This window comes from Hippoglossus hippoglossus, chromosome 3 (assembly GCF_009819705.1).
Source record: "Hippoglossus hippoglossus isolate fHipHip1 chromosome 3, fHipHip1.pri, whole genome shotgun sequence".
NCBI lineage: Eukaryota > Metazoa > Chordata > Actinopteri > Pleuronectiformes > Pleuronectidae > Hippoglossus > Hippoglossus hippoglossus.
In genome coordinates this window covers 24,592,669-24,619,837 of record NC_047153.1, presented here as the reverse complement: position 1 = coordinate 24,619,837, position 27,169 = coordinate 24,592,669, and the positions used below count along the sequence as shown (strand labels likewise).

Sequence of the window (27,169 nt, the reverse complement as noted above, 5' to 3'; positions counted from 1 at the left end):
GCTAAAGGCAAGAGACACAGAAGGGTGCAGATATGCCAAAAGAGGAATGTTTAAGCTTTTGAAATACAATTACACTTTAAAGTCTTTTAATAATAATCGTTTGAAGGTTAGCATAATTTCAAATCCCTAGTCCCTGTTACTGTGCTGTATGCAATATGATCATTGTTAACCTTTCCCTGGACTCAATCCGGACTAACAGGACTAACTCTTAATCAGAGCAGCCACCAGGCAAACCCAGACCAGAGGGCTTGACAATCGACCAATCGCTGCCCTGCTCTCCAGCTGCAGCTCGTACTGTGCCAGGACTTTTGTGAAGCCCAGCTCCTCTGACACACACATGTAAGTTCCCACCTCCTCTGGACTCATGCTTTTGATGAGAAGTAGGCACTCCTGCTCCTTCAACCTGCAGGGTATGGAGCTTGCCCCTTGACGCCAGGTATACTCCGCATGATTAGACAACATCGGACAGGAAAGGAAATACTTGGAGTTGGAGGGAACAGCGATGCGGTCAACCCTCACAGGTGCACGTGCATCAGTGGAATATCTAAAAGCTGGGAACAGAGATACAAGGTGAATTCATCTCTGACGTGGATGTTGGTTTAGTTTTGTTTGATCAAACTTCATTTACACAGGTAAGTATCTAGAGCACGAAGGCCTTGATCCTCCTTCAGGATGCAGAGATCAGGTGACAGGACAATCAAGCCAAGAAGGGCTGTGCACCTGATGATGTGGCAAGTGTGTAAGGAAAGCCTTTTAAGAGCAGACAGATGCTTGACTATGGTACTAATCACTAATGGTAAAATAGGGAGGTGGTGGTGTTTGACTGTGATACAAAATGAATGTTATCAAGTGGTTTATGATATGATAATGAAGCAGGCGTAGATGTATAAAGAACTGTATCACCAGCACATGGGAACATAGGAGGACTGGTTTGGCTGGAGGAAAGAAATCCCCAGCAGTAGTAGTTTGAATGTTTTTCTGACAGACAAGTCGAAGCTCTTGTTAGGAAAATGTAAAGAGCAGCACAGCATCTTGCATCAAGTGCAGACAGTCATTTAGGAAGTGACATAACAGGTACAAGGAAAGTGGAAGTGCCTGCAGAGAAAGATACTGCACACTTCTGATAAGTGACCACATGTGATGTGGTGCATGTGTCTCAAAACAGCTTCAGCAGACACTCTACTGGACACTAATCCTAAACCTGGCAGTGTTACAGCCTCACTTTCCCTCCTGAGCAACTCAGGCAGTTTAATATTTAAAGATCAGTCTACTTACTACATGCGTTACATTTTTATTTCCTCCAAAGACAAATCCATTGTGTGAGTAGAGCTGCAATTTGTCTATAAAAGTCAATAAAAATAGCCAAGTTCCAAAAGAAACGTCTCTACACATACATAGTTTATTTCCTTAATGACAGGACAGTATTAGAGGGGACAGCTGCACATAACTGATGTCTGTTTCTTTGTGATGATTAACCTGACAATCTTTAGTTCCTGCTTGTAAACACACAATAGTTTTGTGTGTTTTCCTTCAGAAGCGTCACAGTGGGGCAAATAGTGGAACTGTTGGTTGTTTCTTTTTCTATCTGCAATATTAAAATGTAGGTAAGTGTTGTCATTGTTGTTGTTAGAAGTAGGAGCTGAATAGATTGTTTGACGGACTAGTTTGGGTCTAAGAAAATGTCAAAGTCTCTCTTTCCCGCCTTTGAAAGGAGCACATGTTTTTAGTCCACTCCCACACTACCCCTCACAAATACAGTAATTTAGTTGTCAACGTGGTCGTTGCTTTGCTGCTGGGAACTCCCAAGAGACTTCAGAGAATCCAACTCTTGAAAGAAAAGGTGAAGCCAGGCCACCAAAGGGGCGAAGGCAGCGAGGAGCATGAAAGAAAGCAGTCAGGGAAAAACAGCTGTTAACAAAATGTCTTCAAAAGCGTGTCCTTTGAATCAATCCTGCTGCAATATTAAACTATAGGTGGCTTGCTGATTTAAAGCAGCATGATACTCAGTTTCAGAAAATGTCAAAGTCTCTCTTTGACATTTTTCCGTAGCCAGTCCAGGAGAACGTCCTGTGAGGCAGTTTCTGAGTTTGTCGTTGTCACAAAAGCGTCTGCATTTGGGGGGACGAAGGCGGGCCGAAGCCCTGCCTGCGACAACTCAGAACCTGCCACACAGTAGACCTGCAGCAGATCCGACACGTGACACAGGCCGAGTTCTTACAGGCCAGCGAGGACACTCTCGGAAATAATTTTGACAGGTCAGAGTCGGAAAAGCACACGTGTAAATAATGAAATGCATCACTTGGTACTGAACTATACCAATATTAAACAACTCACCTTTTCCTGCTGTGAAAAGTCAAAAATGTCAGCTAGTGTTTTAACTTTGTGAGTAAGTGATTGTTCAGCATGTAGAGAAAAGAAGGCAGATCATAGACTATGTATAAAGATGGATGACGCATTGCCACTTCCTCCCACTTTGGAATTAAGCCAAAATATCCTGGATACAAACGCTGCCATCTTGCTCATTTGGAGCCAGAGTCTGCGCCACCAGACCACCACAGTAGGGAGGTCCTGTCGAACCAATCGCCAGTGAGACTCAGCTGTCAATCATGATGTTTCACCCCATTTTTAACTACCTAAACTACCTAAAATGACAGAAACCATCTCTGAGAAAAACATATTAGGCGACGTTCCTTCCATTAACATGGAGGAGGCGGGATTTATGACCTATGCTGTAGCCAGCCACCAGGTTGTGAACAAGACACTTTGGCTTCACTTTTAGAGAGCAGTCACGTCGTCCATCTTTATACACAGTCTCTGAGGGACTGTCCGCTTTGTGTGACATATATTTTCTTAACTTTTGTAAAAACAGCCTAAAGACTGGACACAGACCATTGGACAGCACCTGTTTGTAGCCTTTATGCTAAGCTAACCAGGTTATGCTGAAGGCCTATAGACCATTTTCTGACGTTCTCTAGCAATTGAAAAATATTAAACAGGAAATTTGATCAGAAACATGTATTTCAGTTGTAAAACCAATTGGTCCTCATGAAGTAGATATTCTCATACCTGTGGGAACAGGGCAGATGGTTGAGTTCCCTGTGGTCAAATCCTGCAGTGTATCACTGTGCAAAGGAAAAGAAATCTGTTTAGAAAAATCTTCCAGTTACATTAAAGAGTGAGTGTTAGCAAACCGGGGCCCAGTGGTCCTGATCACAAATGGTCCGCACAACGTTCAGGTGTGGACAGACCCAAAATGCATTGAGGAGGCATTTGAGATCCAATCAATGAGACCCTGGCATGTGTACACATAGACATCAAAGGGGGCTTGAGCCCCTGCCCTTTTTCTAGGGTGCTTTAAAAAACAACAAAAAAAACCCTTAATATTATACTCCTGTTTGTGCACAGCTTCCCTTCCAAACAAATATATTTATTGAATTAACAATCAAAATATCAGGTGAGGAGATTAGACTTTGTTGAGTTCCGATACCCTCTCTACCCTCCCTCCCTCCACGTCTCCTGCACAGTGGTGAGCACTAGAGCTGTGGCCATTTCTTGATTCTTAGATACATCTCGACGTGGACGACTCTGTATATCGATGAGACAGAGACAGAACATAATCGATTCATGTTTTTAGCTTTAACACCACTGCTCCAGGACTAGGGTTGCAAAGGGGCGGAACATTTCCGGTAAATTTCCAGAAACTTTCCGGAAACTTTCCATGGGAAGTTAAGTTCGGGAATTTTGGAAATTTTGACACTTTTTTTGCAAATGTTAGCTTATAACAGGTAACTTAAATGTAGTTGAAAACAAGACTAGGCAAGCCTAGCTCAGCTGGAACCTGGATGCAGCTAGGTGGGAACATTGTCTGCCAGAAACGTAAACCTATGACTTTCTGTTGTTTTTGAACGTCTTTGTCATTACCTAGCATATTGATTACTTGTTACACTGAAGCCATGTTCATTTTAATACCAAGTTTTAGTGGTGCACCGATGTATCGGCCGTATATCGGTAGCGGCCGATATTCGCCTCGTTTACTGCTATCGGCGTATCGGTAATAAACTTGACTTTCACCGATAACATTGGCCGATATTCATTGGTATGTTTTCTGCAGCCTGCCAATCTGGCATCCAGATTATGGTACACTGACGCCGGGTTTACACCGGGCGCTGAAGCACCGCGCCGCGCAGCGCAGCGCCAAGGAAAGCCAGGCGCCTCCCATCCACCCCCCTGTTAAACCTTTGTGCGGTTCACATGGGCTGCGCTGCGCCGCGCTGCGCCAGCGCCCTTCACCGATGGTTTCGGCGTGCGAGCGAGCGTATCGCGCCAGGAAACAGACTGAAAAATGATTTTAAACGATATAAATGACATATTTGATATGATATAAATGATCAAATATGCATCCCATACTTTGTATTCCCCTTCTATTGTCCTGGAGTTTTAATTTTCCCAATTTTCCCAATCACATAATTAAATGTCCCCCTCTGCCCATCCACTACAGCCACACAAGCAGTCATATAGATAAAAAGAGAGAGAGGGGGGGGCTAAAGGCTTGCTTGGAGAATACGTCATTTACCCCCGACACCCGACATTGAACGGGTTACATACAACAACAAGCGGAGAATCACGGGCTGACCGACGCGGAGAAATGCGGGTCCGGTGTGAACAGCCAGGCGGCTGCGCGCTTGAGAATAACGCTGCGCGGCGCGGGGCGGCGCTTCAGCGCCCGGTGTAAACCCGGCGTTACACACCAAGAAGGCCACATGCAAGTAATAAACAAATATCGGTATCGGTATCGGCTATCGGCTAGATTGTTGTTTTAAATATCGGTATCGGCCAAGAATTTCCATATCGGTGCATCCCTACCAAGTTTATTTGTATACAGTAGGCTAACTTTTTACAGCAGTGAGAGTAGGATGTATGTATGTCCACACAAAAGTACACCATCACCTCGATTACTCGCGGCTGTTGGGGTCCATCAAAAAAGCGAGAGTTGGGCTACTTATCAAAAATAAAAGTAATTACCGCAAATTAAAGGCTGAATAATAAAAACGTCATTCAAAACTCTATTTTAAAGATGTATGGAATGCAGCACACGCTGTGTTTCTTTGAAAAGGATGTAGCTAGCTATTGTAAACCAAATTGACAGAATTAATGGATTGTTTTATTTTTCTCTCAACCCGACATGATCAAATGCGTCAAATGAATGTCCGAAGTCCTCTTGTCCGAGAAAGCACGCTGTATCCATTATTGATTGACAACGCAAACAGGTATTTATAGTCCACAGGAACAAAATTGTCTTGCTGGCAAGTGGCTAACGTTAGCAATTCTAGATCTTGCATCATGATCTTGGTTAAAACAACCAAGACCATGGTTGATCATGGTCGATGACATCATCAACATCGCTTTCTGCTCCGCTGAGCCACAGGAGACATTTAACACCTGTGAACTACTTCCCATTAACTGACGTTTATGTGTAAAACTACTTCCCCTTTGCACTTTACATCCATTTCCTCTAAAGTAAAAATATATTCAGAAACCACCAATACTCATCTCCAACATACTGTCACATAGAGGAAACTGCTGAGGTCAGATTTTCATATTTAAGTCCATCGTTCCTGCAGGTTTTGATAAGTTTTCACTGACCGGGTTCTATCCTGAGATCCACATAGAGACGGTAGAGTTCTACTCACAAATGGATTAAGTCAAAAATGTCATTTTTAAAATTTGTATTAGAAATGTTTGCATGCATGTCTGCTTATGACAAAACAAAATGTTTATATTTATGTCTGTATATGACAAGGTAAATACAGTTACAGTTACATTAAAGGTCCGGTCGTCCTGTGTCAGAGTCTCTGTCGGTGACCTGCGCTCACTTTACACTTTAACAATAAACACCATCACTCATCACAAGTTATTAGGACACGCACAGGACTGACGTTTACTTTGTGTTTGTTTGATTCTCTAGAGTTTATGAGACACCTGTTTAAACCTGCTACACAACACGAGACGTGATGTGATGCTCACAGTCAGCACATCAGGGCTAAGACGCAGCTCTGTTTTTTAACTTCATTTTTGCAGAAGAAGCCACACCCTGTTTATCCAGGAACATAAATAAGAATTCAGCAGGATTTCATATAGATCAGTTCTAAGTGTGATGATTAGAAAATATCAGAGGAGCAGAGTCACTCTTTCTGCTAAGGGGGGCCAGGCTGGGCCAGGAGGGGCCACCTTGATACAGTAAAGGCTGGAATCAGAGTTTGTCCATTTAAGCCTTAGGTGCAGCACACAAGTCTAAACTGAATGAATGTGAAATCAGTGGAGAGCACTGACCACTGTCATAGAGTTACTGTTGTAGTCTGATTTATGAATTGAAAACCTTATTTTGTAAATTACAGCACACATGTAATAACAGTAACAGTCTATAATATTTTTTAAGTACTTTCTAAGACAAAGAGAGTTCATATTTGTCCGACTGATTTCATTAACTGAGGAAAAAGTAGCCATGTGCAGTAATATAGGAAATTGTGGATGTGATACATTGAAATGCATTGAGATGCATAGTTGTGCATTCGAATTGTTGACTGCTGAATCGTAATGGAATCGTGAGGCTAGTGAAGGTGCACCAGTGAGCAAACAGTCACATCAGACAGGCAGCACCTAGCACCTCCCAGCTCCTGTCCCTGTTATACTGTTTTTTCAGGTTAGTCAGTGTTAGTCTTAAAGGGGACATAGCATGCAAATTCCACTTTGTTAGTGCTTCTACAGGTTAATGTGGGTATCTGGCATGTCTACCAACCCAAAAACTCTGGGAAAAAAACACTTGCGCGTTTTGTTATGGTTCCTCTAAGTCAGAAACGTCATGCTTGAGTGACTCGATTGAGCTTCCTGGGTTTTGTGGCACTGGAAGTCTGAAAACTCCAGGACAACAGAAGGGGAATACAAAGTATGGGATGCATATTTGATAATTTATATCATATAAAATATGTAATTTATATCGTTTAAAATCATGGGGGGAGAGGGGGGAGGGGGGAGCTGGCTCATTAGCATTTAAAGGAACAGGCACTCAAAACAGGTCACTCTGTGGAGGGCTGTTTTATACAGGGTAAAAAGGGTGCTGTTTGAAATGATCCTTGTGGTATTTTGACCAAAGTATGTTACAGACATTTCATTAAGACCCCAAGGAACCATATCAACTTGTGGTAAAATGGGCATGCTATGTCCCCTTTAAGGTCTAAGCTACCAGTGCCTCGAGTTCAAAGCTAATTAGCCTAAAGACAAAAACAAAAACAAATATAGTTAACTTGTGTCTTGCTAGCAAACAGACAGAGGGTAAAACAAACACCATCTAAATGTGTATTTTAGCTAGTTTGCTTGCCATTAGAGTGAAAGAAGACGATATTGAAGAAAAATAGACTAAAATCTCAAAATTGACCAGTACACGAAAAAACTATGTTTTTGCCTATAGTGTCTTTCCTTAAACTGCATAATTGTGATTGTAGGCTCCTCATCTAAGAACGGTTCATTCTACTACTGTTGAGTATTTAACAATTGTGTGAGTGTGAGTGTCTTCAAATATATTGTTAAGCTAGTCAGAGATGTGGTACTATATTTAACTTTTGGTTTTAGAAAAAAAAAAATTATACAAATAATTATGAGAAGTTCCCTTTTTCTCACTTGAGCCCCTGCCCCCCAAAATGTCTGTGCACGTCCCTGCTCAGACCACTCAGAGGCAGCCTGGGACGCATGTGTCTACACAGAAGGACCACAGACTCAACTGATGTCCTCTGACCCACTAAAGTTTCTTCTAAACATTACCCACCACATCTCCTTTGCTATTGTTTCAGCAGGTACAATCTTAATGCAAAGGATTGATTTGCTCAGCCCTTCTTGACTTATTGCACTCCCTCTCTCACATTGACATGGACCCATCCATATAGCTGGACTGGCTAAGAACAACATCATCATCATGTAACCCATGTGAAACATATGGCTACTAAACCCAAATATGTCCTTTAGCGAGATAGTGTGGTGCACTGTTCAAACACCCTAACCCACACTGTCGGGGGGGGGGGGGGGGGGGGGGGGGGTCTTTCACTTCCTGCTGAAACTGAACTAACAGTTTCAGTGTGTAACCTATAACACACAGAGTAATTTAAACATCAGAAATACTCCATATGTTGTTGCTTATAAGCTGCTCTTTAATTAGAAACTCAACTGGGAATGAGAGAGAGAGAGACATCACGTGTCTTTGCTGGCGCATCGCTAGTCACTGAGGACAAATGATGAACTACACTAGTAAAGTCAGATAAAACCAATCAGGGTAATGAAAACACTGTGTGCATGTTGTTTTAATGCTCTGAGAAAATAGTTAACGAATATTGCTCACTTCGGTCATGTAACCCAGTCACACTAGCCGCAGCTTAAAAACTGATCATCTATGACATCTATTTCGGGTGTTACGGTACAGGTGCTCTGAGCGGAAAGAAAGGCCGAAAACTAATTTGTCTTGTGTGTAAATTTGCATTACACGCAAGACATTAACTCGATAATGAAATGATATGTAGGTTTGTTTTTAAAGACAATTAAATGGAAGGTCAGCTCAGTTTCATTATGACATTGATAACTTACTCTTCATTTCAATTTTGAAAGTGCATGACCATGTCTTCACAAACAACGGAGCACATGACCTCTGTGCTCGCTCTGTGTTGTAATGTATTACACCCATTCCTTGCTCGGCTTGTGAAACAACAGCATTAGTATTAGTGAAGTTAATTCACTATAATGAGTTGAAGTGCAGCTACAGTGTGACTGAACTGATATTAGTTGTTAAATTGTACATAAGTTGGTCATAATAATTTTATTCATATTCATGTTGATGTGCAAAGTATTCAATTCTGTGTTTAAAATTAAATTAAAAGGGGTATTTGTCATTCATGGTAATTCTGGTTGAAACACAATGATATATGGGAAATCATTTTTGTGTAGTTGTTTGTGTTGTTTCCTTAATCATCTGTTACACTGCACATTATAAGATGTTCCTGACACGACAAAAGAAGTTTATGAGGTCTCATGTAGAAGAGAACAGAATCATTTACTATCCTGCACAGTTAATTGCAGATATGTTCTACCTCTTTCGAGATACTACATTGAATCTGGGACATTCTGTGATGGCCCGGTCTGTGAGACTGTGGACATGTGAGCGGAGTGTCCAACTGTGGGACAAGTCCATAGAAGACCCCTTACCTGCACAATTCCTCTATTCGAGCACCAGATAAGAACATGTGCACACAATACAACACACATTCACAGGGACAATGATTGAACTATTGGATCTCACACTGCTGAACTTGGAGGACTGGGGATGAAGGTTACAAGTAGCATTAGATTCTATATAATCCCTCACTAACTACCATTCTTCACTTTCATCAATTCATCGTAAGAAAGCATGCTCATTGGGACTGCGGCAGTCGCATGACACCATGCAAGAGCCACTGTTCTTCACACTATTGCTCAGAGCACAAATGCACTTCCCCCACGTTCACACCTTATGATTCACTTCCCTTATGATTCTTCGTCATATCACATATCACTTACTCATAGCTCTTTTCATTGTCTCACTTGGGACAGGGGTGATGATCAATTGATGAATCAAGCTAAGATTTAGGTTTCCTAAAATGAATCTTCATCAACCACATCACAGACAATGTGTGGAGGTGTGGTGATCTGTGCAGGGTATGTGTATATGTGTGAGTTCTCATTTGAGAAGCTTTTCTTGTTCTGAAGATGATCAGACTGTGGTTTTAATCATAGAATGTCATTATTGTTGCAATGTAATTACCGTTGCATAGAAATGTTCTCACTGAAGTGGCAAACGAGATACTCTCCAGTGATAAACCGTACAACATCACACTCAGTGAGTCTTGCTTTGGCTGAGCCATGATTTACACAATCATCCTAAGAGTTGCTCCACAGTGGAAAGTGAAGAGCCTTTAGCCAGAGTGGTTGCTAAAGCCTCCAGTCTGACCTGCTCTCACGTTTAGTTTTAATATTTCGTCAACTAAAATATGCGTCACATCCTATTACGCTGCGCTTTTTCCTGCAGGTGGCTAATCTTGAGTTTCCGACCCACGGCCTCAGTAGGCTAACCATGGATAAATCCCCAAAAAGAAAAGTCTTGTGTCTGTGTTATCAAATATGTTTTGCAGCTCCAGACAAATTTAATTTGGGGGAAGAGGGGGCAAAATGGCTCTTTTGATAGTAAAGGTTGCCTACCCCTGAACTAAAGGGATCCCTTGTCTCATATAATTTCATTTGTGATATTTGTTTCAAGCTTTTCCACTGATCAGAAGTGAAACATTCATGTTTGGATTTTGATTTGGGATTAAAGGTCCCCGAGTGCATAAAGCCTGGTGGTCTTACCTCGTTGCAGGGGAACAGTGGTTGCGGTTCCAGCCGCAGTAAGGGTCTCTGGCTAAGACACACTCCTCACAGTCTCCGTAATTGACACAGTTTTCCACATCCAGTTGGACCAGTTCACTTCTGGTGTTGACATAGAGCTTCCTCTGCAATGATACACACATAGCACACATGTTTATTTCTTGTAATATGCCTTTACCGACCAATACCCTTTACACAATACCCCCAAAAATCCAAAATGTGTTCTTCTTTAGGATGTATTGTTTAAAGTTAGGGTTGGTGATAGAGCTGGGCGATATGACTTCAACAAAAATTTCAAACTTTTACCTCAATGGTAATTGATTATTTTACCATGTCATGTGAAGTGAGAACACGAGCAAGGTGAGCGAAGGCAGATAGGTCGGTTAGTTACAGCGATGATCCGGTCCAATGAAAAGATCTGTCATGTTTCTTTCTGTTTTTTTTGACTTTATTTACTGATGACTATCAGGATGTGAGGAGTATTTCAACAATGTAGATAAACAGTGTTCAGGACAACTCAGCAACCCTACCTTTAAGTGAGTATATCTATTATTGCTGTGTGGTGGGGATGGGGGGGGGGGATCAGTGTGGGCAGGGCTGTGTTACTCACCGAGGAGGGATGAAGGATGATGCTGCTGATGTGGGCTCTGTGGTTGAAGGGGTGGTACTCAGCGGTGAAAAAGGTCTGACTTCCCGTCTGTATCACTTTATGAATTGCTCCATTATCTGTTCAGAGACACAGGAATGAGGAATGACTAAATGCTCACACCTGTCTAAACACAACATCCCACTCTCATTTCCTCTTGCGACTCTTCCAGTAAAGCAAATCATAGTTGTAAAATAATCTGTTGAGATATTATTTCTGCAATTTTTGCCATAGCTTGTTTGCCTACAACATTTATACACAGGTCTTCATGTTTCATGTTTCTTCTTTGACATGGGAAACTGTTCAGTTGGCTCAACACTCACAGGAAGGAGCTGTTTGGTGATTCACCGTATTCAGGTCTCATAATGTAATTTAAGAGCAGCCTGACTTTAGCAGCCGTAGGCCCCATTTGGCCTCGACTTTCACATCCGTCTGCCCTATAAAACACACTTTCTAACGTTTAGTTTCTGCCTTTGATCTGCCTGAATGATACCAAAAAGGAAAAGAGACTTGGACATATGTGCCCTGTATTGATGATATCTTGGTGGGAGAGAAATTCTGGTACCACTGACGATGTAACTTGATGGTTGTAATATTCAATTTCCCACGAGTTAACAGGGGACAACATTGGGCTGTAAGGTGTCTTTGACATGGTGGCCAGGTTCGCTATTGCTGTATGGCATACACAGTCATCACAGAAGCCTGAAACACAATAAATGCAGTTATTTCTCGTATCTTAAAGTCTTTGTATCATTATAGTTTGGCTTATTTGCTTCAGTAAACTAAATCTGCCCACTCAGCCAGAAAGGGGTTGTAATGCACATGCTCTAAAAATGCTGAAGCCAACAGGAGGCTAAAAAAAACCTTTCTGGTGTGAGCACCCATTGAGCTTATTTCATAGAAATGAATGGGGCGCCACCTTGTCCTGGTTTCCCCCTCACGTCTGTGCTTAACAATCAACAGGGCTGACATTGTGAACAGCTGCTCGGGACCATCTGTGATCTCAGCACTCCCTACATGACTCCATGTGAGTAACACACAGTGCTGAGTTATGAAAGTCTGGTCATCTGCAATAGTCTCTAAGTCAAGTTTTTTTCTTCATCCCAATAACTACCAAGGCCAAAGTGCAAAAAGACCAGAATGACACATCATATAAAACAAAAGTGAAATAAAAACCCATTTCTCGTGAGATGAGTCCACATGATGTTGTTGTGCTCTTAGGAAAGGACAATAAACCTAAAACCATTCAGGGCTATCAGACAGTCATGCCAGAGCAGGACAAAAATGAAAAACGAAAAATAATGCACACAAATAGTGTTTCTTCCTGTTCTGCTCAGCACATTGTGGCAGAAAGGAGAAAACTAAAAAGACAGAATGGCCCCCTTCTCCTAAACAGGAAAAGGAGGGGCGAGGGAGATGATAAGTTGGACACCTGTGAGCCAGAAAGGAGAGGGAAAATCAAACAAATACAGCATGGAGTGGAAGCATGTGAGGTGAGAGTAACTGTAGGAAAACCCATCTAACCTGCTCGGATTGGAACGTGATCCCCTCTGTCGTGGAGGAACCATACAAGCTAAGTCTCCCTGTTGAAACTCTCCTGGCTTCACCGAATTCCTTTGCCTCTAGAAAATTCACCCCTCATTTTCCCTCTAACTGGAGATTAAAGGACCACTTTTCATTGGACCCTAACTCCCCTCTCCAGCAACCACACACACACACACACACACACACACACACACACACACACACACACACACACACACACACACACACACACACACACACACACACACACACACACAAACACACATCCCTCTTTACAAATCAGATTATGAGCTGAATGGATTATTATATACAAACTGTTTTTTTTTCCTGAACACACTCCCCACACACACAATCTCACACTTCATCTCTCTTACTGGACAGGTGAAGAAGCCCCGTCTGGTGCTCAACTGTTTTATATGTCCTTTAATTTGGAAAACCTACGCTACAACATACTATGTTGTTTCAGAGGCTAAGGCGAGCTAAGTCTAGAACAGAGGTTAAAGTGACAACTTCTACTGCTGAACTTTAAGGCTGGTCAAATGTTTTATCAAAGTGCGACCAACTATTTAAAGTAACTTGTGTTAGTAATCATCAGCAAAGGTCAATTTCCCTATTCTTGTTATTGTATTTACTCACTGAGCGACAGAAACAGAACTGTGTGGGGATTGTTCCTCTTGTGCTGCGAGCTGTCAGCGTAGATGTGGGTGTAGTTGTGGTGATTAAAAAGCAGGGGACCAGACTTGTTCACAGGTTGCACCCGCTGCTCCATCTCCGAAGTCCCAGCGATGGTCTTCAGGGTCTCATGAGAGAGCGTCGTGCTGTCTTTAACACACTGAAGAAAGACAAAGCACGTGTTTTTGGTTGCACCCCAAATGGTCTCATCCTCGTGCTTGCAGAACCACAGTTGTGCGTGTGGAGCAGAATGTGGCATATGTGTTTTCACACATGGCGTAGAAATGCTCACTTGCGAGTATGGTTTTTACATGCATGAATTTTGTGACTCAATAAATGTCGTATAAATGGTTTAAAAGATAGAAGCCAAACTAATGTCAGCAATCATTTTGTGATGGGATTTTCATATTTCACCTCTGTTCAGTTTGAATGGCACATACCTTCCTAGGTCTGTCCTTAGAGTTTGCTGTGCTTTGGCCTTTAAATGCAGAGGTTGTAAAGATGTGGTCAATATCGTTAATGGTGTAAACACACACAGCGGTCATGTGCCTGCAGAGAGACGCAGAAGTCAGCAGGTTCACACAGAAACATTTGCAGAAATAAAAAATCAGCAACTATTGTAGCCCAGTGCAGGTCTAAAATAAAAGCACTAAACAAAAGAACAGCTGAGCAGACAGGGTCAGATTACAAAGAGGACCTGATCCAAACCTCCTCCACTCCAAAAAACACATACTCACATAACAACTGACTTTACTGTGTTACATGAGTACAATACAACATTGTGAGTCATTATGGTTTTCGCCTCATATCATTAGGTGCGTTCGACTTGATGCAGCGCTGCAGCACTGACTCAATATGATGCATGCTGGTCCTAACACAATGCATGGCAGTTAGAATTTTTGTCCAACTCCATCCAGTGCTGCAAAACGTCAACAGGTCTCATGACCTAAAAAACGTCATCTCCCTCTGACAGTTAGTTGTCTGTGTATTTACACATGATCACTTTACTATAGTTAAAACTTTCAGCCGAAAGAAAGTTATTCGTTGTTCATCGTATTGTTTGTTAAAATCATAGGGATTTCCTAAACATCCGTTAATCTGCAATGAAAAAGGCAAACGTTGTGAGATCGGCCGTTGTTCTTTTCTCACTGACGCTAAGAGGAGTAGAAAGTGTTCGACTTGACGCCTGTGTTTATTTACTCCACCCTTTCAGCTGATCAAGTCAGACACAGTCAGACACAGTCCAAGTCAAATGCACCTATTGATACTGAAAAAAATGTATGATGCCGAATAATGTCCAAGTAAGAAGAACTATTAAAAAAAGACATATGAAGAAGTTATGACTATAATCAAGTGCTTACTATACGTTATACTTTATGAGTTTCTTACTTGAGTAAAACCTTGCAATCTTCCTCCAACCTTTGCTTGAATACACAGTTATTGACGGCTAATGGAGTCCTACCATTCATTTCTGAAGAGTCCATAAACCCTGGTATCCTGCCACTGGTCTGCCTGCACAACAGCCACATCTACCAGTTCAGAGAAATGCTGTCTGGTGTCGGGGTCTCCGCAGAAGAGCCTGGCACTGATCTGGGACGTCCACCTGAGCTGCATGTTGTTCTTGCGACCCCCAATATCTGCCTGGAGTGAACACGCCGACATACATCAATCCCTCCTTTAAAATGCACACATATCTTCCGATGTTTTTACATTCTAACTAATATAAATGTGAAAGTTATCGATCCTAAAGGCCTTACCATGCAAACCTGGGTGACATACGGGAGCCACATGTCATCTTGCACGCCAGTATCTCTGTTTTTCTCCTTGTAGAAAGCAAAAACCTTATCCTGTAAGGAATCCTCTCTTCCTCTGCTGAGCATCAAACCCACATAGTGTTGCTCTATAAAGACAAACAAAGTCACCATTTGTTATTACAGCCTTGAGACACAAGCTCTTACAGTCATGCACTGAACTCCAAACAATTTCTGGCGAGGCTGTATGCAAGAACGCAAACGTCCGAGTCAGCTGTTCATAACGAGTGGGTGTAAAAGAGAAGAAAAAAAAACTGAATACAATTATCTCAGGATGAAAAAGAGATGCCATACATGTGGAAGACACCAACGAGGACATCAACTTAGAGATACAAGAGATTCAAGAGCTTTTAGCGAATATGTCCAGACCCAATTTTAAAAGAACCAAAGCATGAAGGTACACAAATTTAAATAAAGGGGAAATCATTCTCCATACAGATACCTTTGTTATGGTTCTCTGGGCCAACTCTGTTTTTACCAAACTTGTGGATGCCAACATACTCCTGCGATCCAGAGTTCGTGATGTAGAGGTCGGCACTTTCTGCTGATTCTGGAAAGAACAAAAGCAACAATTACACATTTTAAGTTTCTCACAGATGCATCGCTGTGCAAGAATCTGCTCACAGTTCATAAAACAGACACCAGTGTCCGTGCTGGGTTTGAAGCCAGTAGGCTGGGGCAGGAAGCTGCATGTCCATCTCTCACAAGCACCTGACACCACTTTTTAGCCAAAATATATGTTTTTATATTTGATGTATAGACATTTTAATTATTACCATGTCTTATGTGTACATATTGGAGAGAGGTTTTTTTGAGGCTGTGGTTCAGAGGTAAGAGCGGCCATCCTCTAACCAGAAGGTGAGTGGTTCGATCCCAATCTTCCCCATTCCAAATGCAAAGTGTCCTTGGGCAAGATACTAAACCCCAAATTGCCCCTTCTCGTAGAGAAAAGTGCTGCACATAGATACACTGTATGAATGTGTGTGTGAATGGGTGAATGTAAAACTGTACTGTCAAGTGCTTTGAGTGGTCATCAAGACTAGAAAAGCTCTACATAAAAACAGACCATTTACCCTTTTGCACACTGAAGTCGGAACAGCTACTTCACAACCCGGGAAAAGGGAGCTTCTGAGGAGCATGTGAATGCAAGGCGGGTAAAGCAGATTAGTGGGACTGAAGAGAAGCAGCACATATTTAAAGGACAGATAAAAAGATAAATTAAGCATTCAAGATTGAAACAAATAGATATGAAACCTGCGAAACCAGACAGCAGCGACTCAGCAGATAAAAAATATCCAGTGTGGATAACAAACTCACCCACAAGTGCAGATGGTTCACCTTCCTTCGTGATGAATGACCTGATGCTCTTTTCTATGGGCCCCAATTTATTTGAAGGGGTGCATGTGGGTGACTGTTCAGATAAATTCTGCAAAGAAAACAAAAACCATAAGTCTAAAGAAATACACTCCTTATTGTGACAAGTGTGACTTAAGGACTTGTTTCATCAAGAAAATGTTGAAAATTGCAGTGTTGAACCCCCCCCCCCCCCCCCCCCCCCCCCCCCCCCCCCCCCCCCCCCCCCCCCCCCCCTTGATCCAGATCTGCATCAAAATGTTAATTGCATCCTTCCAGTGTTCATGGTAATCCTCGTTGTAGGAGGAAAAAAAAGCGACTGATCACATGAAGCAGAACAGAGGACCCCCACCACCGCTCTCAGTAACACATCCACATCTCTGCTGTCTCCTACCACGTCACAGCACAGCGTCACTCTGCCGTTGGTTCCACACACTAACGCCTGGTCAGCCTCCTGCCTCTCGTGGACCACTGTGATGTTACAGCCGCAATTCTGAAGGACAAGGGGAAGAGGATTTTTAATATTTCAGGAATACCTAACAACACGACTGCTCTGCTGTGTCATGTCACACTGCTCACCTCAGGAGTGCTGCTGTCGGCGCACTCCTTCCACACCAGCCTCCTTTCTACAGGAGCCTGGGAAGAGAAATAGAGTGGGGCTATTACTGTGCTCCATGTTACTGTAAAGTAAAGGTTCAGTATATTCAGGGCAGTTTTACATCCGCCTGTAGCAACACAGCTGTTCACTACCTCCTGGGGCTGCTGAAAGTCGTACGTGTACAAGTGGGTTTGTCCTGCGGCTGTGACAGAGTCTGGCTCTCCCCTCAGGAGAATCCGTACAGGTGCATGATTTCCAGGTACAGGTGACCTTTTAACTGTAATCTCTACAATTAGACAGAATATACATACATACATTACACTGTTTTGTTTTTTGCTCCCAAATAGCACACACACACGCACACACTGGCCCCGGGGCTCCGCCCCGCTCACTCGCTCGGAGAGACGCAAAGTGAGATCAGAGCTCTTTTGACAGTAAAGGTTTCCTACCCCTGCACAATATGGACAATACATTGCCTCACGAACAGGGGCTTGCTTGTTAGCGCTGTTTATTCAGTTTAACAGGAAAACACGGCATGTCTCTCGCTCAGACCAGAGGAGTCATGACGCTCTAAAGACAACTTGATATTTGAGATCGTATACGGCCCCGGATACATCTGCAGTAATAAAGTTCATTATTTATTAAAATAAACCAAAAACGTTTACAGTTTAGCAAATTTTCCAAGATCACTGACGGACACCGACTTTAACAACTCCAAACTGCGGCAGCAACAACAAGCGGACGTGTCCATCACTTGTAGGTGTCCTCTGGAGATACTTCCGTTGTCGTTTTCTGTATTTGCTGCGCTCTTCTGTATTTGCTGCGCGTTTCTGTAATGTCTTGTGTTGTGTTGTGAAATTGATGAAGATGTTTTCTTACTTTGCTTGTGTTTTGTCCACTTGCATGTGTTTTCTTAAGTTGCAGTGCGTTGAGCTCTCAGGGCCACCGTAAATATATGCCTAAAGTCAATATCAGTTACTGAGCTGCAGTGCAGAGGTGTTGATGCTGAACCTCACGTCTCATTCACCAGCTTTTTATTCCTATTCCTCATCTTCAGTTTACATGGCAGTAACTGATATTTTACTAGAGAAGGAATGCTCATTTTCTCTGTTTCTCAGAATTAAAGTCTGAATATTATTCACTGCAGCTGTTTATGTTTATTTTCCTCTGATGTTAACGCTTCACTATCACAGTCCACTTCCTCCCACCATTTACACTTTATTTCTGCTTTCTATTCCTCTGCAGTACAAAGCACTATTCAATTAGAATTTAGAGCCTGTGAATAAGACACCAGGAGAAAGACAACACCCTTTCTGGTATTTAATCAAACATAGTAAAACAACGTGTTCTCTTCTGACTGCAACTTAACGTTATCGCGATGTTAAAACTATTTTAGGTTTGTAAACAAAAAAAAGAAATAGTCCATACCTTTGTCTGTGAACACCCTCCTCGGTAAATGCGTTGAGTGGGCTTCAGTCAAACTGTCCAGACATGAGAATAATAGAGACGACGTTAGAAATAAGAGGAGCGACATGTTGAAGCCCTGAAGATGGAACACTGCAACAAGGGAGAGAAGCTCCACATACGAGCTGCGGCTGTGGGCGTCGATCGCTTCTCTCTAATCAGGAGGCTGCCTGTTCGATTCTAATCTGCATGCAAAAGCACACGAGAGAGGGTCATGAACTCGGGACATCACACCCGTTTATTCTCCGTCACATTTCACAACTTCTCTTTTCACAGAACCCCCTTTCCGTTAAAACCCCCTTTTAAAATAAGGATCCCTTAACAACCCGCTTACAACAGGAACTACACATCAACCCTCAACAACAAAGTCACTAAATAAAATAGCTTACAGTAGTAATAATAATAGTAATAAATACAACAAAAGTAAAACAAATAATATGTGATAATTAGTAATTGTTCACTTGATGTGTTTAAAAGGTCCAGTGTGTTAGATCCAGGTGACAGGGATCTATTGGCAGAAATTTAATACGAAATAATTCTGGTGATGTTTTCACTATTGTGTTTCATCTAAATCAGAGGTAGCCAACACGGTGCCCGTGGGCACCTGGTCGCCCGCAGGGACCCCGCGAGTCGCCCGCAAGGCATGCTCTAAATTAAAAAAAGAAAAAGAAAAAAAAATTAAAAAATGAAGAAAAAAAAGAAAAACTGAAATTTGAAATTAAAAAAAAAAGTCAAACCGCCGTCTCCAGAGTTTGTCAATGATATCCATACCCTTGTTTAAAAATGTTTTTTTATTGTGAAATATTTGCAGGAGCGGAAAGATGCACGGCTTCATACTGTGTAGTACTGGTATTTATTTGAGTACAAGGGACTTCTTTCATACAAGGCAATAATCATATTTGTGGCCATATTCAAATCAAAGCCTATATGTAAAACATTGTGCTGCAGTAGCAGCTCCTCTGCAGAACATGATGTGGAACTGAGAAGCTACATATTTTGCATTGTAAATATGAATTGATATTAATTTGAATATTGTCATTGAATAGAAAAAGTTGCACAACTGCCTCTCTTTGTGTATATTTATTTCTTGTACATTCAGCCTTTAACAGAAATTGCAAAAAATAATAAATATGACCCTCCTAAGTAGTTTTTTTGGAAGATATCAGGGTGGTAGCTCTCGGCTTACGTTTGGAATTAAAAAGTGCTCTTGGGCTCGAAAAGGTTGGTGACCACTGATCTAAATTGTAGATCTAGAATGGGCTCCCTACCAGTGCATCCAGCAGAGGGCAGTGTGGATTCATTGGTGAAAGTCACTTTTACCTCAGCTAAAGAAGTAAATATGCTCTTTCTGTTAATATGACCGATTAATGGTGTCACCTAAGAAATCATAAAAAAAAAAAAAAAATGCTGATGACGGCTCACATCAAATATGTGGTTCGACGTCCCACATCACTTAAACACACCATCTACTGTTATCAAGACATCCCAATGATTCCCTCAGTTTGTAAAGTCACATGTGATTATTACATTCTGTTTAATCCACTTATTAGATGTTATTAAGAGTATTTGGATCTCAACCGTCTCTGGGGTTCATTTAGGGGAAAAACAACAAATAAGTGTGGACACTTCTCATGGGCCTGGCGGAAATACTGATATTATATATATATATATATATTTATCAGTTAAAATCAGAACATGATCACTGATCTTGTGTATTCTTGAGCTTGTGGCACGATTTGCCCAAATTCTTAGTGAGTATGTTCCTCAAATCCATGTGTGTGTGCGTGTGTGTGTGTGCGTGTGTGTGTGTGTGTGTGTGTGTGTGTGTGTGTGTGTGTGTGTGTGTGCGTGTGTGTGTGTGTGTGTGTGTGTGTGTGTGCGCGCGCTATTTGGGAGCACTGGCCCCGGGGCTCCGCCCCCGCTCACTCGCTCGGAGAGACGCACAGTGAGATCAGAGCTCGGAAGAGGGGGCACAATTGCTCTTTTGATAGTAAAGGTTTCCTACCCCTATGGAAGCCCATTTCCGCCACTGTGATGAAGAAAATAAAAAATTGTATCTCATAATTATGACTTAGTATCTCATTATTATGACTTAGCATCTCATTATTATGAGAAAGTATCTCATAATTATGACTTAGCATCTCATTATTATGACTTAGCATCTCATTATTATGAGAAAGTATCTCATTATTATCACTTAGTATCTCATTATTATGAGATAGTATCTCATTATTATGAGAAAGTATCTCATTATTATGAGAAAGTATCTCATTATTATCACTTAGTATCTCATTATTATGAGAAAGTATCTCATTATTATGAGAAAGTATCTCATTATTATGACTTAGTATCTCATTATTATGAGAAAGTATCTCATTATTATGACTTAGTATCTCATTATTATCACTTAGTATCTCATTATTATGAGATAGTATCTCATTATTATGACTTAGTATCTCATTATTATGAGAAAGTATCTCATTATTATGACTTAGTATCTCATTATTATGAGAAAGTATCTCATTATTATCACTTAGTATCTCATTATTATGAGATAGTATCTCATTATTATGACTTAGCATCTCATTATTATGAGATAGTATCTCATTATTATGACTTAGTATCTCATTATTATGAGATAGTATCTCATTATTATGACTTAGTATCTCATTATTATGAGATAGTATCTCATTATTATGACTTAGTATCTCATTATTATGAGAAAGTATCTCATAATTATGACTTAGCATCTCATTATTATGAGATAGTATCTCATTATTATGACTTAGTATCTCATTATTATGAGAAAGTATCTCATTATTATGACTTAGTATCTCATAATTATGACTTAGTTTCTCATAATTATGACTTAGTATCTCATAATTATGACTTAGCATCTCATTATTATGAGAAAGTATCTCATTATTATGACTTAGTATCTCATAATTATGACTTAGTATCTCATTATTATGAGAAAGTATCTCATAATTATGACTTAGTATCTCATAATTATGACTTAGTATCTCATTATTATGAGAAAGTATCTCATAATTATGACTTAGTATCTCATAATTATGACTTAGTATCTCATTATTATGACTTAGTATCTCATAATTATGACTTAGTATCTCATTATTATGAGAAAGTATCTCATTATTATGAGAAAGTATCTCATAATTATGACTTAGTATCTCATTATTATGACTTAGTATCTCATTATTATGAGATACTATCTCATTATTATGACTTAGTATCTCATTATTATGACTTAGTATCTCATAATTATGACTTAGTATCTCATTATTATGAGATACTGACTGCAGGGTCTGTCTGCGGGAGTGTGTGTGTGTGTGTGTGTGTGTGTGTGTGTGTGTGTGTGTGTGTGTGTGTGTGTGTGTGTGTGTATGCTTGTCTCTGTCCCTCTTCACTAAAACTGATAATCACATGTATTTTGTAGTTATTAATCGATGATGACGGATCATGACTCCGGATCGTTCCGTCACTTTAACCCTGATGTCCTGACTGTGCGCGTCACGTCACGCCTCGTGTTGTGTGGAGCGGGGGGACTGCGTGCACACGGTGTTTAAACATGTGTCTCATGAACTCAAACAAACACAAAGTAAACCGTCAGTCCTGTACGTGTCCTAATAACTTGTGATCAGTGCTGGTGTTTATTGTTAAAGTGTAAAGTGAGCGCAGGTCAGATGGGAAGTGAGGCGGAAACAGACTCCGACACATACAGGACGACCGGACTTTTAATGAGCGTCTGTTCTGATCCTGCAGCAGCGCTGGTTATAATTATGCAGCGGCAGCACATCGCTAATTTCATGAACGGAGCAGAAAACATGAATCGATTATGTTATGTCTCTTCCGCGAGACAGGCGGCTGTCCTGGCCGCAGCCTCTCAACCATGGCTTCCCTGCTCTGTTGCGCCCCGCCCACATTCAGTATCTCATAATTATGACTTAGTATCTCATAATTATGTGTTGTTTCCTCATATGCGCCAAAGCAACAGAAGCAAGAGGATGAGACAAAGATTGGCAGACTACTATTGGCAGACTACTTTAGACGTGGATTCACAAATCGTGAAATTTTAGTGGTTTTGGAGGAATCACATGATATTAAACTAAGCCTCCGTACCCTAGAGAGAAAGCTACAAAAGAACCAACTTTGGCGGAGACGGAATAAGACAGATGAAGCTGAGGTAGCATCCTTCATTCACCAACAGCTACAAACGTCTGGTAAACAGCATGGCAACAGATGGATGCACCAGAAGTGTTGGATGGCCGGGATAATTACAGACAGAGAAACTGTGCGTCAATTGATGCGACTGATGGGCAGTAATGGGGTAGATCTGCGTGCCCGAAACCGTTTGAGACGGCGTGTGTATGTCAGCCATGGGCCAAACTATGTATGGCATATAGACGGCTATGACAAATTAAAGCCTTATGGCATATGTATCAGTGGTTGCATAGATGGCTTCTCAAGAAAAATGATATGGCTAGAAGCATACAAAACAAACAATGACCCTCGTATTATCGCAGGTTACTTCATAGATGCTGTGACCGAAAACAATGGATGTCCGCAAAAAATCTGGTTAGATCACGGTACGGAGAATAGCCACCTTGCCATAATGCAAAAGTTTCTGCACACCAATGAGGATGAGAATGGTACTGAGTGTGTCACTTCAGGTCCAAGTACTGGCAATCAAAGGATTGAACGTTGGTGGTGCACCTTGAGAAGTGAATGTGCCCAGTTTTGGATGGACCATTTCGACCAGCTGAAAGCAGATGGCTATTTTGTTGACAGCTTCATTGACAAATCGCTGATCCAGTTTTGCTTCCAAAATACCATACAGGTACAGTATCTTCAAAACCTATTGATTACAGATGTAAGGGAGACCGGGGACGATTGTAAGACGTTTTGTCCAAGCACCTATAACTAGCTGCATTCTTCTATTAGAGCTTTCAAATTTTGACACAAAGTACCCTTATTTGTCGACTACAAATAAGTATTTTGACAATATTTCTGACTTCTACAAATATGTCACAGAACTAATTAATCAATTTCAAATACAAGGTGATCCACGGTTAGAACCTGCCCGACTTCAATTAATTTACCTTCCATTATGCTAAAAAGTGTTTATTCTAATCAATGCTGCAAACACCCTTATCTTTCTGATGTTTTCCATTACACGTGACATCTATTGCACTTCTGTCCGTCCTGGGAGAGGGATCCCTCACATGTGGCTCTCTCTGAGGCTTCTACCTTCTTTTTACCCTGTTAAAAGGTTTTTTTAGTAGTTTTTCCTTACTCTTGTTGAGGGTTAAGGGCAGAGGATGTCACAGCTTGTTAAAGCCCTATGAGACAAATTGTGATTTGTGAATATGGGCTATACAAATAAAATTTGATTGATTGATTGATTGACTTCCAAAGTAAGATTTAACACACCCTGAGGTGAGTTGTAAGAAAACAAGGGTCGAATTAAAAATTGAGATCACACCACAAAATATAGTGTATTGCGCATGTGTCAACACTTCAACATCTTCCTGTGGTTCGCCAAGAACAAAAACATAGCATAGACTTTTAAGTCACTTTAATAATGACTGTACTCTTAAAAAATGAGCAGATGTTGATACTTTTAAAACATTTGAAAAACTTGCTTCTGGAACGTATGTGCTAAATAAAGCACAGTGCCATTGTGTTTGTATTTGCCTTTTATGGTGGTGCTGATTAGAATTTAGAAGAGAACATCATCTATGTAGTGAACAAAAAATGTGTGTGTGTGTGAAGTTGTCAATTCAGGTTTAATTAGATTAAAAGAGTGTTACATCCATCCCTACCCCTGTCAGCCATGTAGTGTATAGTTAGCTGTAGCAGCATGGTGGTTTGAAATAAGCATAGATGAAAACTTTCACATTTTACCCAAGTGATTATTCTCTAATCTTAAACAATTTTAAATTCAACATTATCAGTACTAATCAAAATATAAACTTCACGTCACGTCCAAGAAATTACTGTCTTTCCTGAAAATCTATGTTTTGGTTGTAAAAGCTGCATACTTCTTCACACAGATATAACATTTTACATTCCAGGTCAGGTAAAAAGTGGTCATGAATTAAATTGATGACATGACTCTTAGGTTGTTCCTTCTTGGTGAAAGTGGTGCTGTTAAAATCAATCCCTTTGATACAACCATCCCTTGTCTCCCCTAACTATAGAGAGACAAGGGCATACAACCCGAATTATATCCTAACAAATATTTTCACTCTTTTTCTGTCCAATATTTAGGAGGAGCTTGATGAAGTTGTAACTGCCTGGAATGACCATCGCATAAGAAAAACAAACAATCCTCGGGCTCCTAATGGTCGCCCCTCCATAATGTATGCAGTTCCCAACCTTTACGGGGCTCAAAATTTCTACCCTTGTGATGAGGATGTGTTTCACTTATGTATGGAACTTATGGCTGAACACAACCTGGCAATGTCTGATGATGTGTATGCAATTACAGACCTTTATCTAAGACTTCGTCCAATGATTGCTGATGGACTTGGGGAATGAAGTATGTGCTATGATAAACAGTGTCAGCTAGGCCTACCATTGTAAACAAATATGTCCTGAATTGTTTATTGTACATGCCATCTGAAATACAGGCACATGAAAAATAGATCACTGTCAATTTTTGCGACAGTTTCAATGTCCATCTGTAGAATATATCACAGAAATGAAAAAAATATATTAATCATTTTGTAACTCATCCATTTGTATCCGTTTCAAATTAAAAGCCGTCTAGCATTTCTGTGGATGGAATCCCTTCATTTGTTAACAATGCTTTTATTGATGGCCATCATCAAATCCAAACTCCATGTTCAAAGACAGGGCTGGCAGCAACAGCGCTGTCTGTGTGGACACCACACGCGCATGCGATCAGCTGCAGTTCAGCGAGGTAGCCGACGCACAGGTAGAGAGGTATAGGCAGTGTGGCCCAGGCGTAATACTATACATTAATATTTTTCATTTTGAGCATATTCATGCCCAAATGTTACATCTGTTAGAGTTCCATTCTAGTCATTACTTTTATAATTATTATGTTGCTGATGAAGCCATTTTGTAAAACAGACTATGCTATGTGTGAAGATGTAGCCTGTAGGTGAATCCTTGCGTCACCTGGTGGGTTGAAGGAAAACTCAATGGTTCGTCGGGAGTTGAGCGAGACGCAATAACACATGAATGACACACACGGAGGGAAAAAAACCTTTCAACTTCTTTTTCAAACCTGATTTTGAAATTCTTGCAATGCTAGCATGTAAAGAACACATTTTAAAGAAAAGTCAACAATGGTGGATGATGTTATTTGTTATTAACTAAATGTAATTAATTTCTAAATGTGACTAGATGAGGTTTCAGCGCTCCTGCTAAATGAAACAAAAGGAATAAAATCACACCAGCAATTCCATTCTAAATGCACTTCAGGTGTCTGCGTTCGCAGGCCGCTGTCCATGGTGCTGAATGATGTACACCACAGGCTTTTCCAAAGTTGTATTACCTGACCTGTCCATGTTGCTGATTGTGTAGACAGCGCTGTTCATGATTGGAAGCGCGCTTGGCAAGCTGATATAGACATCCTGTTATCGTATTATTCATTATTAATTAATACATAGACCTATAGTACATTTTTGGGCTGGTTATTCGCCACCCATGTGAGTCATCAGCTGTTAGAAATCTATATGTTAATGTCAGTAGCACCCTGGTCTTAAATAGGTGACAACAATGTGAGGCATTTTATTACTTTTATACTCGGTGAAATGCGCATATAGCTGCGCAATGTCGTTATCTTGCGCGGGGTGACTGATTCCCACTGACAGAGACAGACAGCCAAGCAGACAAACATACACACACACACACACACCAGCAGCTGATGATTTTTTGTACTTTTTATTTTACCAGATCAAAACTAAAGACATGAGACCCAGGGCTGCCTCCTGCTTCTTAATTGAAAATGCCAAGAAGAGCATCATCGGCGTAACATATATATATAGCTACATATAGATGCATCTGTAAAAGTATGCACCATATGGTAACAGTACAGTACAACATTTGTCAAAACTTTGACAATAAAAGAACATGACTACACAGTACCAGTGAATTCACAGCTCCCAACTAATTTTGTAATTGTGAACTGCTAATTCTTCTACTTTTAATATTAGATGTTTATATCCCTTACTTTAGGCATGTATTGGTTCCAAAAAATCTTACAATGGTCATTCTGCCATAGATGTTTTTCACAATGGGATTAAGACATTAACCCTTAAACTTAAGTGACATTAACTAATGCCAGCCAACATGTTACTTTTGTAGTATTAACTTTACATAACAATTGCTTAGCTCAAAAACAAAAAAGCTAAAAGCATAGACCTTGATACTTAAAAGTGCCAACAAAATGTGTTTAAACGTACATCTTTGCCCTCCTTGATCTCCAATGGCATGATGCTATTATGACTTATGGTGTTATCCTTAACAAATGATCTAGGTAACAAACAGGACAGTTGGTCTTTAGAGCTATCTTTTGAACTGTTTCAGTCTTATTCTAGGTTTTACATGAGGATGCATGGTCACTGACAATATACAAGGAAATAACAAGAT

General features: G+C 40.8%; 1 protein-coding gene and 1 long non-coding RNA gene across 2 annotated transcripts; one reads left to right on the top strand and one right to left on the bottom strand.

Moving 5' to 3' along the window:
• Window positions 1-118: 118 nt before the first annotated feature.
• LOC117755128 (semaphorin-7A-like) lies at window positions 119-18,634 on the bottom strand. The gene is made up of 14 exons (XM_034574668.1): window positions 18,491-18,634; window positions 17,215-17,348; window positions 17,044-17,100; window positions 16,859-16,957; window positions 16,429-16,537; window positions 15,554-15,661; window positions 15,058-15,200; window positions 14,763-14,941; window positions 13,741-13,849; window positions 13,265-13,460; window positions 11,048-11,163; window positions 10,420-10,562; window positions 3,067-3,122; window positions 119-551 (listed from the first exon to the last, which is right to left on the bottom strand). Exons 1-14 carry the CDS (start codon window positions 18,594-18,596, stop codon window positions 202-204), a joined length of 1,905 nt encoding a protein of 634 aa, XP_034430559.1. The 5' UTR covers window positions 18,597-18,634; the 3' UTR covers window positions 119-201.
• On the top strand, window positions 2,075-17,640 carry LOC117755162. Its single transcript, XR_004612549.1, has 4 exons — window positions 2,075-2,085; window positions 5,828-5,832; window positions 10,012-10,263; window positions 17,503-17,640. It is a non-coding gene; the product is annotated as an uncharacterized LOC117755162 (long non-coding RNA).
• Window positions 18,635-27,169: the final 8,535 nt, after the last annotated feature.

Bases quoted from the DNA above. Each gene is read 5' to 3' on its own strand.
- LOC117755128 (XM_034574668.1), bottom strand. From the start codon at position 18,596: ATGTCGCTCCTCTTATTTCTAACGTCGTCTCTATTATTCTCATGTCTG. The intron at 15,201-15,553 runs GTATCTGTATGG...TTGTCTTTATAG, and splicing joins CCCAGAGAACCATAACAAAG to AGCAACACTATGTGGGTTTG. The intron at 10,563-11,047 runs GTGAGTAACACA...GTATCATTGCAG, and splicing joins TCATCCTTCATCCCTCCTCG to AGGAAGCTCTATGTCAACAC.